Source organism: Carcharhinus amblyrhynchos, chromosome 25 (assembly GCF_965287045.1).
Source record: "Carcharhinus amblyrhynchos chromosome 25, sCarAmb.v2.hapA, whole genome shotgun sequence".
NCBI classification, from domain to species: Eukaryota; Metazoa; Chordata; class Chondrichthyes; order Carcharhiniformes; family Carcharhinidae; genus Carcharhinus; species Carcharhinus amblyrhynchos.
Window position 1 is genome coordinate 196,007 of NC_137348.1, and position 12,780 is coordinate 208,786.

A 12,780-nucleotide genomic window follows, 5' to 3' on the forward strand; every position below is an offset into this window, starting at 1 on the left:
TAGGGCGGTGGATAGAGGAGAGCCGGTGGATGTGGTCTTTCTTGATTTTCAGAAGGCGTTTGATAAGGTGCCTCACAAGAGGTTATTACAGAAGGTCAGGGGGCATGGAGTTGGGGGTAGGGTGTTAGCGTGGATAGGGGATTGGCTGTCAAATAGGAGGCAGAGAGTGGGGATCAATGGGTGCTATTCGGATTGGCGGTTGGTGACTAGTGGAGTGCCCCGGGGTCAGTGCTGGGGCTTCAGCTATTTACCATTTATATAGATGATCTGGAGGAGGGAACCAAGTGTATGGTGTTGAAATTTGTGGATGACGCCAAGATTGGTGGAACGGCAAATTGTGCAGAGGATGTGGAGAGTCTGCAGAAGGATCTAGATAGGCTGGGCGAATGGGCCAGGAACTGGCAAATGGAATTTAATGTTGGCAAATGTGAGGTTGTCCACTTTGGTAGGAATAATGGTAGGAAGGACTATTACTTACGTGGCGAAAAACTGCAGCATGCGACGGTGCAGAGGGACCTCGGGGTCCTTGTGCATGAGTCGCAAAAACCCAGCTTGCAGGTGCAGCAGGTGGTCAGGAAGGCGAATGGGATGCTGGCCTTCATAGCGAGGGGGATTGAATATAAAAGTAGGGGGGTCTTGCTGCGGCTGTATAGGGCATTGGTGAGGCCGCAGCTGGAGTACTGTGTGCAGTTTTGGTCGCCGCACCTGCGCAAGGATATTTTGGTCTTGGAGGGAGTGTGGAGGAGGTTTACTAGGCTGATTCCACAGTTGAGGGCGTTGAGCTATGAGGAGAGGCTGAATAAACTAGACTTGTACTCGTTAGAGTTTAGAAGAATGAGGGGAGATCTCATTGAGACATATAGGATGTTGAATGGGATGGATAGGATAAAGGTGGAGAGGCTCTTCCTGCTCAGAAAGGACAGTAGGACTAGAGGGCACAGCCTCAAGATAAAGGGGGGGCGGTTTAGAACGGAGTTGAGGAGGAACTTCTTCACTTAAAGGGTGGTGAATCTCTGGAATTCTCTGCCCGTTGAAGTGGTGGAGGCTGCCTCGCTAAATATTTTTAAGACGCGGGTTGATGGGTTTTTGATAGGCAAGGGGATTAAGGGTTATGGGGAGAGGGCGGGAATGTGGAACTGAGCCACGACAGATCAGCCATGATCTTATTGAATGGCGGGGCAGGCTCGAAGGGCTAGATGGCCTACTCCTGCTCCTATTTCTTATGTTCTTATGTTCTTATGTAGGAGTTGGCCATCTGGCTCCTCGAGCCTGCTCCGCCGTTCAATAAGATCATGGCTGATCTTTTCATGGACTCAGCTCCACTTACCCGCCCACTCACCATAACCCTTAATTCCTTTACTGTTCAAAAACTTATCTATCCTTACCTCAACTGCTTCACTGGGCAGGGAATTCCACAGATTCACAACCCTTTGTGTGAAGAAGTTCCTCCTCAATACATATATAAACAGCAAGAGGGTAGCCAGGAAGAGGGTACATGGGTTAGGTTGATTGGTCATGCTAAATTTCCCCTTAGTGTCAGGGGAATTATCAGGGTAAATATGTGTGGTTACGAGGATTGGGCCTGGGTGGGATTGTTGTCAGTACAGACTTGATGGGCCAAATGGCCTCATTCTGCACTGTAGGGATTCTACGATTCACTCAGAGACAAAGCAATTTCCCACCTTTGCCAGTTTTGGTGGGCTCCAGTACAAACGTTAAAAGAATCAGCAATGGCTCGCTGGATCGACTGGTTGCAGAATTCTCCTGCTCAATATTTATGCTTAAATGGAATGTTCAATTAATTATTTCTAAATACATTTCAGAGCAAATTCGGAGGCCACATGTTAAGCTGCTGATTAGGGGGTCAGGTTGTTAGCAATGGCTTTTTTTCGAACTGCAGTTCTGACATTGAAATTTTAAAAGATTTCTCAGGTCTTGCTGTAGCCTGGAATTTTAAAAGATTTAGTTCACACTGGGTCTGCTATTCTTTGGAGTTTTTTCCTCATGATTTATCTTCTACACCTCTGCTTTTGGAGCTTCTTTTCAGATCAGACTGTGTAGTTTCTTCTCAGTCTTCCAGCAGTTTAGTTTTTCTCAGCACTTACTATGAGGTGTTGGGTTTATCCACAAACTGCTACCATTTTGTTGGTTACACTTTGGCAGCTCGGAAGAAGTCTGTCTTTGCAGTAATTTGTAGGTTAACTAAATGTCTTTACTGACTCTTAAAGCTATTTATAAGTGACGACTGTCTCCATGCCGGCTGGTACATCTGGCTCTGTCCTAAACTTGACAGAGTCTGGGTACTCACTTACATCGCTGTGTGGGTAGTACTTTACTCAGTTCCACATTAATTCTATATGTGCCAGACCCTTATAACACAACTGAGATTAATGTGATGAATTTGGTGAGAATTATGCAACAAAAAAGCTAGGTTTGCTGTTGGTGTGATTGCTTCTAATGTCGAGATTGGTGTTGGTGCCAAAATTGGTTTTGGGGTTGGGATCATGTTGGGATTTAGGATTAGAATTGTGTTGGGACTGGGGTTGGGATTGTCTTTGGGATTGGGATTGTGTCTGGATTGGAATTGTGTTTGGATTTGAGAGTATGTTGGGATTGGGACTGTGTTGGGGATTGGGATTGTGTTTGAATTGGGTTGGTGCCCCAACATTGGGTTGTGTTGGGGTTTAGGATTGAAATTACGTTGGGATTGGGATTGGGGCCGTGTTGGGATTGGGGGTTGGGATTGTGTTGGGTGTTGGGAATGGGATTGTGTTGGGATTGGGATTGGTTTTGGGATTGTGTCTGGATTGGGTTCAACATAAGAACATAGGAAATAGGAGCAGGAGTAGGCCATCTAGCCCCTCGAGCCCGCCCCGCCATTCAATAAGATCATGGCTGATCTGTCGTGGCTCAGTTCCACATTCCCACCCTCTCCCCATAACCCTTAAACCCCTTGCCTATCAAAAACCTATCAACCCACGTCTTAAAAATATTGAGCAAGGCAGCCACCACCACTTCAACGGGCAGAGAATTCCAGAGATTCACCACCCTTTGAGTGAAGAAGTTCCTCCTCAACTCCGTTCTAAACCGTTCCCCCCCTTTATCTTGAGGCTGTGCCCTCGAGTCCTACTATCCTTTTTGAGCGGGAAGAGCCTCTCCACCTCTATCCTATCCATCCCATTCAACATCTTATACGTCTCAATGAGATCTCCCCTCATTCTTCTAAACTCTAACGAGTACAAGCCTAGTTTATTCAGCCTCTCCTCATAGTTCAACTCCGGAATCAGCCTAGTAAACCTCCTCTGCACTCCCTTCAAGGCCAAAATATCCTTGCGTAAGTGCGGCGACCAAAACTGCACACAGTACTCCAGCTGCGGCCTCACCAGTGCCCTATACAGCTGCAGCAAGACCTCCCTACTTTTATATTCAATCCCCCTCACTATGAAGGCCAGCATCCCATTTGCCTTCCTGACCACCTGCTGCACCTGCAAGCTGGGTTTTTGCGACTCATGCACAAGGACCCCCAGGTCCCTCTGCACCGTCGCCTGCTGCAGTTTTTCGCCATGTAAGTAATAGTCCTTCCTACCATTATTCCTACCAAAGTGGACAACCTCACATTTGCCAACATTAAATTCCATTTGCCATTTCCTGGCCCATTCGCCCAGCCTATCTAGATCCTTCTGCAGACTCTCCACACCCTCCGCACAATTTGCCATTCCACCAATCTTGGTGCCATCAGCAAATTTCGACACCATACACTTGGTTCCCTCCTCCAGATCATCTATATAAATGGTGAATAGCTGAGGCCCCAGCACCGACCCCTGGGGCACTCCACTAGTCACCAACCGCCAATCCGAATAGCACCCATTGACCCCCACTCTCTGCCTCCTATTTGACAGCCAATCCCCTATCCACGCTAACACCCTACCCCCAACTCCATGCCCCCGACCTTCTGTAATAACCTCTTGTGCGGCACCTTGTCAAACACCTTCTGAAAATCAAGAAAGACCACATCCACCAGCTCTCCTCTATCCACCACCCTAGACACATCCTCATAGAACTCCAATAAATTTGTCAGACACGACTTCCCCTTAACAAAACCGTGCTGCGTCTACTCTACCAAACAATTCTCCTCTAGATGCCTCGCTATTTTCTCCTTGATCACGGATTCTAACATTTTACCTACAACAGACGTTAAACTAACCAGCCTATAATTCCCCGCCTTTTGCCTGCCACCCTTCTTAAACAACGGCGTAACGTTAGCCGTTTTCCAATCTTCCGGCACTTCCCTGGAATCCAGCGACGTTTGGAAAATAATCACCAAGGCATCCACTATCACCTCCGCCATTTCTTTCAGAACCCTTGGATGCATTCCATCCGGTCCTGGGGACTTGTCCACAATCAGTCCCTCCAGTCTGTCGAGCACCGCCTCTCTAGTAACAATAATGTCATTCAGGCCCTCCACTCCTACCATCTTTCCATCGCTAACACCTGGCAAATTATTCACATCCTCCTCCGTGAAGACCGAAACAAAAAAGTTATTCAAGGCCTCAGCCATTTCCCCATCCCCTACCACTAAGTCCCCCCTCTCATCCTCTAAGGGTCCAACGTTCACCCTAGCCAGCCTCTTCCCTTTTATGTATTTATAAAAACTATTGCTATCCTTTTTTATATTAAGCGCTAGCCCAGCTTCATAGTTTCTCCTACCCTTCTTTATCATTCTTTGTAGACATTGGTGAGGCATTGGGGCTGGAATTGGGATTGGTGTGGTTTTGGGGATCGGTGTTGTTATTGGGGATTGTGTGGTTTTGGGGATTGTGTTGCTTTTTGGGGATTGTGTTGCTTTTTGGGGATTGTGTTGGTTTTGGGGATCGGTGTTGGTTTTTGGGATTTTGTGGTTTTGGGGATTGTGTTGGTTTTGGGGATTGTGTGGTTTTGGGGATTGTATTGGTTTTTGGGATTGGTGTTGGGTTTTGGGATTTTGTGGTTTTGGGGATTGTGTTGGTTTTTGGGATTTTGTGGTTTTGGGGATTGTGTTGGTTTTGGGGATTGTGTTGGTTTTGGGGATTGGGGTTGGTTTTGGGGATTGTGTTGGGTTTTTGGGATTTTGTGGTTTTGGGGATTGTGTTGGTTTTTGGGGATTATGTTGGTTTTGGGGTTGTGTTGGTTTTTGGGGATTGTGTTGGTTTTGGGGATTGTGTGGTTTTGGGGATTGTGTTGGTTTTGGGGATCGGTGTTGGTTTTTGGGATTTTGTGGTTTTTGGGGATTGTGTTGGTTTTTGGGGATTGTGTTGTTTTTTGGGATTTTGAGGTGTTGGGGATTGTGTTGGTTTTGGGGATTGTGTTGGTTTTGGGGATTGTGTTGGTTTTGGGGATTTTGAGGTGTTGGGGATTGTGTTGGTTTTGGGGATTGTGTTGGTTTTGGGGATTGTGTTGGTTTTGGGGATCGGGGTTGGTTTTTGGGATTTTGTGGTTTTGGGGATTGTGTTGGTTTTTGGGGATTGTGTTGGTTTTGGGGATTGTGTTGGTTTTGGGGATTGTGTTGGTTCTTGGGATTTTGTGGTTTTGGGGAATGTGTTGGTTTTTGGGATTTTGTGGTTTTGGGGATCGGGGTTGGTTTCTGGGATTTTGTGGATTTGGGGTTCGGGGTTGGTTTTGGGGGTTGTGTTGGTTTTTGGGATTTTGAGGTTTTGGGGATTGTGTTGGTTTTTGGGATTTTGGGGTTTTGGGGACTGTGTTGGTTTTTGGGATTGTGTTGGTTTTTGGGGACTGTGTTGGTTTTGGGGATTGTGTTGGTTTTTGGGGATTGTGTTGGTTTTTGGGGATTGTGTTGGTTTTGGGGATTTTGTGGTTTTGGGCATTGTGTTGGTTATTGGGGATTGTGTTGATTTTGGGGATTGTGTTGGTTTTTGGGGATTGTGTTGGGTTTTGGGGATTGTGTTGGGTTTTGGGGATTGTGTTGGTTTTTGGGATTGTGTTGGGTTTTGGGGATTGTGTTGGTTTTGGGGGATTGTGTTGGGTTTTGGGGATTGTGTTGGGTTTTGGGATTTTGTGGTTTTGGGGATTGTGTTGGTTTTTGGGGATTGGGTTGGGTTTTGGGGATTGTGTTGGGTTTTGGGGATTGTGTTGGGTTCCTCTGTGCCTCCTGGTCAAATCCCCGTTGTTTGAGCTGCTTCACAGTCGCTGCGATTCTCTCGCCTGCGGCGGCCGCTGGCCGGCGGCTGGGAGCCGGGAGCGGAGACCGGGAGCGGAGATCCTGGGAGCCGAGCTCTGCTGCTGAAGCCCCGGCACACCCGCTGCTTCGAGCCGCTGCCGGGGTCGGCACTGGCGGCTCAGCCCGGCCTCGGGATGCTGTCGGCCGCTCCCAGGATGAGAGGCGCCTGGAAACTGCTCCATCTGCTGCTGATGTGCCCCGTGTCCCGGGGCTGGCAGGTACCGGAGCCGGGACAGGGACCGGGGGCAGGGGGGGATCGGGGGCGGGGAGTAATAGCGGGGACAGGGGGGTCGGCTCCTGACTGAAACAGAATGAACCCACATCTCAGCGAATGTGAATATTCTTCAGGGTGCAAATGGAGGATATTTCCCTGCCTGTTCCTCTCCCCTGTTCTGTGTGTGTCTCTCTCCTGTTTGTGTGTGTGTGTCTCTCTCCCCTGTTCTGTGTGTGTGTGTGTCTCTCTCCCCTGTTCTGTGTGTGTGTGTGTCTCTCTCCCCTGTTCTGTGTGTGTGTGTGTGTCTCTCTCCCCTGTTCTGTGTGTGTGTGTGTGTGTCTCTCTCCCCTGTTCTGTGTGTGTGTGTGTGTGTCTCTCTCCCCTGTTCTGTGTGTGTGTGTGTGTGTCTCTCTCCCCTGTTCTGTGTGTGTGTGTCTCTCTCTCCCCTGTTCTGTGTGTGTGTGTGTCTCTCTCCCCTGTTCTGTGTGTGTGTGTCTCTCTCCCCTGTTCTGTGTGTGTGTGTGTCTCTCTCCCCTGTTCTGTGTGTGTGTGTGTGTGTGTGTGTCTCTCTCCCCTGTTCTGTGTGTGTGTGTGTGTGTCTCTCTCCCCTGTTCTGTGTGTGTGTGTCTCTCTCTCCCCTGTTCTGTGTGTGTGTGTCTCTCTCTCCCCTGTTCTGTGTGTGTGTGTGTGTCTCTCTCTCCCCTGTTCTGTGTGTGTGTGTGTGTCTCTCTCCCCTGTTCTGTGTGTGTGTGTCTCTCTCTCCCCTGTTCTGTGTGTGTGTGTCTCTCTCTCCCCTGTTCTGTGTGTGTGTGTGTCTCTCTCCCCTGTTCTGTGTGTGTGTGTGTGTGTGTGTGTGTCTCTCTCCCCTGTTCTGTGTGTGTGTGTGTCTCTCTCCCCTGTTCTGTGTGTGTGTGTGTCTCTCTCCCCTGTTCTGTGTGTGTGTGTGTGTGTCTCTCTCCCCTGTTCTGTGTGTGTGTGTGTGTGTGTGTCTCTCTCCCCTGTTCTGTGTGTGTGTGTGTCTCTCTCCCCTGTTCTGTGTGTGTGTGTGTGTGTGTCTCTCTCCCCTGTTCTGTGTGTGTGTGTGTGTGTCTCTCTCCCCTGTTCTGTGTGTGTGTGTGTGTGTCTCTCTCCCCTGTTCTGTGTGTGTGTGTCTCTCTCTCCCCTGTTCTGTGTGTGTGTGTCTCTCTCTCCCCTGTTCTGTGTGTGTGTGTGTCTCTCTCCCCTGTTCTGTGTGTGTGTGTGTCTCTCTCCCCTGTTCTGTGTGTGTGTGTGTCTCTCTCCCCTGTTCTGTGTGTGTGTGTGTGTCTCTCTCCCCTGTTCTGTGTGTGTGTGTGTGTCTCTCTCCCCTGTTCTGTGTGTGTGTGTGTGTGTGTGTGTCTCTCTCCCCTGTTCTGTGTGTGTGTGTGTGTGTCTCTCTCCCCTGTTCTGTGTGTGTGTGTGTGTCTCTCTCCCCTGTTCTGTGTGTGTGTGTGTGTGTCTCTCTCCCCTGTTCTGTGTGTGTGTGTGTGTCTCTCTCCCCTGTTCTGTGTGTGTGTGTGTGTGTGTCTCTCTCCCCTGTTCTGTGTGTGTGTGTGTGTCTCTCTCCCCTGTTCTGTGTGTGTGTGTGTGTGTGTGTGTCTCTCTCCCCTGTTCTGTGTGTGTGTGTGTGTGTGTCTCTCTCCCCTGTTCTGTGTGTGTGTGTCTCTCTCTCCCCTGTTCTGTGTGTGTGTGTCTCTCTCTCCCCTGTTCTGTGTGTGTGTGTGTCTCTCTCCCCTGTTCTGTGTGTGTGTGTGTCTCTCTCCCCTGTTCTGTGTGTGTGTGTCTCTCTCCCCTGTTCTGTGTGTGTGTGTGTCTCTCTCCCCTGTTCTGTGTGTGTGTGTGTCTCTCTCCCCTGTTCTGTGTGTGTGTGTGTGTCTCTCTCCCCTGTTCTGTGTGTGTGTGTGTCTCTCTCCCCTGTTCTGTGTGTGTGTGTGTCTCTCTCCCCTGTTCTGTGTGTGTGTGTGTCTCTCTCTCCCCTGTTCTGTGTGTGTGTGTGTCTCTCTCTCCCCTGTTCTGTGTGTGTGTGTGTCTCTCTCTCCCCTGTTCTGTGTGTGTGTGTGTCTCTCTCCCCTGTTCTGTGTGTGTGTGTCTCTCTCTCCCCTGTTCTGTGTGTGTGCGTGTCTCTCTCCCCTGTTCTGTGTGTGTGCGTGTCTCTCTCCCCTGTTCTGTGTGTGTGCGTGTCTCTCTCCCCTGTTCTGTGTGTGTGCGTGTCTCTCTCCCCTGTTCTGTGTGTGTGCGTGTCTCTCTCCCCTGTTCTGTGTGTGTGCGTGTCTCTCTCCCCTGTTCTGTGTGTGTGCGTGACTCTCTCCCCTGTTCTGTGTGTGTGTGCGTGTGTGTGCGTGTCTCTCTCCCCTGTTCTGTGTGTGTGCGTGACTCTCTCCCCTGTTCTGTGTGTGTGTGCGTGTGTGTGCGTGTCTCTCTCCCCTGTTCTGTGTGTGTGTGCGTGTGAGTGTGCGTGTCTCTCTCCCCTGTTCTGTGTGTGTGTGTGTGTGCGTGTCTCTCTCCCCTGTTCTGTGTGTGTGCGTGTCTCTCTCCCCTGTTCTGTGTGTGTGTGTGTGTCTCTCTCCCCTGTTCTGTGTGTGTGTGTGTGTGTCTCTCTCCCCCCTGTTCTCTGTGTGTGTGTGCGTGTCTCTCTCCCCTGTGTGTGTGTGTGTGTGTGCGCGCATGTCTCTCTCCCCTGTTCTGTGTGTGTGTGTGTGTGTGTGTGTCGCTCTCCCCTGTTCTCTGTGTGTGTGTGTGTGTGTGTGTGTCGCTCTCCCCTGTTCTAGAACATAAGAACATAAGAAATAGGAGCAGGAGTAGGCCATCTAGCCCTTCGAGCCTGCCCCGCCATTCAATAAGATCATGGCTGATCTGTCGTGGCTCAGTTCCACATTCCCGCCCTCTCCCCATAACCCTTAATCCCCTCTCTTATCAAAAACCCATCACCCGCGTCTTAAAAATATTTAGCGAGGCAGCCTCCACCACTTCAACGGGCAGAGAATTCCAGAGATTCACCACCCTTTGAGTGAAGAAGTTCCTCCTCAACTCCATTCTAAACCGCCCCCCCTTTATCTTGAGGCTGTGCCCCCTAGTCCTACTGTCCTTTCTGAGCGGGAAGAGCCTCTCCACCTCTATCCTATCCATCCCATTCATCATCTTATACGTCTCAATGAGATCTCCCTTCATTCTTCTAAACTCTAACGAGTACAAGCCTAGTTTATTCAGCCTCTCCTCATAGCTCAACCCCCTCAACTCCGCTATCAGCCTAGTAAACCTCCTCTGAACTCCCTCCAAGGCCAAAATATCCTTGCGTAAGTACGGCGACCAAAACTGCACACAGTACTCCAGCTGCAGCCTCACCAATGCCCTATACAGCCGCAGCAAGACCTCCCTACTTTTATATTCAATCCCCCTCGCTATGAAGGCCAGCATCCCATTCGCCTTCCTGACCACCTGCTGCACCTGCAGGCTGGGTTTTTGCGACTCATGCACAAGGACCCCGAGGTCCCTCTGCACCGTCGCCTGCTGCAGTTTTTCGCCGGTAAGTAATAATCCTTCCTACCATTATTCCTACCAAAGTGGACCACCTCGCACTTGCCAACATTAAATTCCATTTTCCATTTCCTGGCCCATTCGCCCAGCCTATCTAGATCCTTCCGCAGACTCTCCACACCCTCCGCGCAATTTGCCGTTCCACCAATCTTGGTGTCATCAGCAAATTTCGACACCCTACACTCGGTTCCCTCCTCCAGATCATCTATATAAATGGTAAATAGCTGAGGCCCCAGCACCGACCCCTGGGCTGTGTGTGTGTGTGTGTGTGTCTCTCTCTCTCTCTCTCTCTCCTGTGTGTGTCTCTCTGACTCTCTTGTTCTTTATCTCTCTCTGCATCTTATTGCTCAGTCAAAAGGCACCTGCTTTTTCACACACTCCCAGTTGGGCCCCGAATGATTCTGTGATTTCAGTGCATTTCCAATCAGCGACATTTGACATCTGGAGGGTCCTCACTGTTGTAGATTGCAGAGAATATTAGTTCTTGTGCAATTACAGATGGTCATATCACATATTTTACCAAAAGATTGTTCACCCACAACTCAGTAGGGTACTTCTTTGGTCTCTGAAGTGGCACCTGGATTTAGTCTTATCAAAGATTTGAGCCCATAATCTAGGTTGAATCAGTGCACTTACCAAGAGCAAGGCTTAGTGGCAGGGGCAGTACCAAGATTTGATTTTTAAAATGTGATTTATTATTATCTCATGTATTAGTATACAGTGAAAAGTATTGTTTCCTGCGTCTATACAGACAAAACATACTGTATTTAGAGAAGGAAAGGAGAGGGTGCAGAATGTAGCGTTACAGTCATAGCTAGGGCGTAGAGAAAGATCAACTTAATGCGACATAGATCCATTCAAAAGGCTGACAGCAGCAGGGAAGAAACTGTTCTTGAGTCGGTTGGTACATGACCTCAGACTTTTGTAGCTTTTCCCTGACAGAAGAAGGCGGAAGAGACAATATCCGGGTGTGTGAGGTCCTTGATTATGTTGGCTGTTTTTCCGAGCAGCAAGAAATGTAGACAGAGCCAATAGATAGAGCATAAGAACATAAGAAATAGGAGCAGGAATAGGCCATCTAGCCCTTTGAGCCTGCCCCGCCATTCAATAAGATCATGGCTGATCTGAAGTGGATCAGTTCCACTTTCCCGCTTTCTCCCCATAACCTTTAATCCCCTTGTCTATCTATCTACCTGTGACTTAAATATATTCAGCGAGGTAGCCTCCACCACTTCAACGGGCAGAGAATTCCAGAGATTCGCCACCCTTTGAGTGAAGAAGTTCCTCCTCAACTCCGTTTTAAACTGCACCCCCCCCCCTTATTTTGAGGCTGTGCCCTCTAGTTCTGTTTTCCTTTCTAAGCAGAAAGAATCTCTCTACCTCTACCCTATCTAGCCCCTTCATTATCTTGGAAGTTTCTATAAGATCCCCCCTCAGCCTTCTAAACTCTAATGAGTACAGGCCCAGTCTATTCAATCTCTCCTTGTAAACTAACCCCCTCATCTCCGGTATCAGCCTAGTGAACCTCCTCTGCACTCCCTCCAAGGCCAATATATCCTTTCGCAAATAAGGGGACCAAAACTGCACACAGTACTCCAGCTGTGGCCTCACCAGTACTCTGTACAGTTGCAACAAGATCTCCCTGCTTTTATATTCTATCCCCCTCGCTATAAAGGCCAGCATCCCATTCGCCTTCTTGATCACCTGCTGCACCTGCAGACTGGGTTTTTGCGATTCGTGCACAAGGACCCTCAGGTCCCTCTGCACCGTAGCATGCTGCAGCTTTTCACCCTTTAAATAATAATCCCTCCTACTATTATTTCTACCAACGTGGATAACCTCACATCTGCTAACGTTATACTCCATCTGCCAGGTCCTTGCCCAGTCGCTCAGCCTATCCAGATCTTCGTCAGGTCACCTGACGAAGAGGGGAACCTCGAAAGCTAGTGAGTTTACTATCAAATAAATCGGTTGGTCTTAAACCTGGTGTTGTCAGACGTCTTACTGTGTTTACCCCAGTCCAACGCTGGCATCTCCACATCATGACTCCTGTTAGATAACCAATCCTCAATCCACGCTAACACCTTACCCCCAACTCTGTGCACCCTAACCTTTTATGAGGCACCCTATTGAACACCTTCTGGAAATCTAAAAATACCACATCCACCGGTTCCCCTTTGTCTACCGCACTAGTCACATCTTCATAAAAATCCAGTAAATTTCTTAAACACGACTTCCCCTTCACAAATCCATGCTGCGTCTTCTTGATCAAACCATTCTTTTCTAGATGTTCTGCTATTTCTTCTTTGATGATGGATTCTAGCATTTTTTCCAACTATGGATATTAAGCTAACCGGCCTATAATTCCCTGCCTTTTGTCTGCTATCTTTTTTGAACAGCGGCGTAACATTAGCTGTTTCCCAATCTTCCGGCACTTCCCCAGAGTCCAGCAAATTTTGATAAATAATTACTAAGCCATCTGCTATTCTGCCATTTCTTTCAGAACCCTGGGATGCATTCCATCCAGTCCCACGGACTTGTCCACCTTCAGTCCCATTAGTCTACCAAGCACTACCTCTCTAGTGACAGTAATTGCATTAAGGACCTCATCTCCTACCATCCTTCTATCTTTAATATTCAGTAGGCTATTTGTGTCCTCCTCTGTGAAGACCAACACAAAACTTATTTAAAGCCTCAGCCATTTCCTCATCACCCACCACTCAATCCCCCCTCTCGTCCTCCAAGGGTCCAACATTCACTCTAGCCAGTCTCCTCTTCCTTATATATTTGTAAAATCTTT

General features: G+C 48.7%; 1 protein-coding gene across 2 annotated transcripts in view; it reads left to right on the forward strand.

Moving 5' to 3' along the window:
- dipk1b (divergent protein kinase domain 1B) overlaps positions 1–12,780 on the forward strand; it is a 61,736-nt gene that overhangs the window by 10,279 nt on the left and 38,677 nt on the right. The window contains exon 1 of one of the 2 annotated variants that reach the window (XM_080212016.1): positions 6,248–6,432. The exons of the other annotated variant lie outside the window; for it this stretch is intronic. Coding sequence (XP_080068142.1) covers positions 6,349–6,432 — 84 coding nt within the window. The 5' untranslated portion in view covers positions 6,248–6,348. Of the gene's footprint in view, positions 1–6,247; positions 6,433–12,780 lie in introns of those variants that run through there. 2 annotated transcript variants of the gene reach the window in all.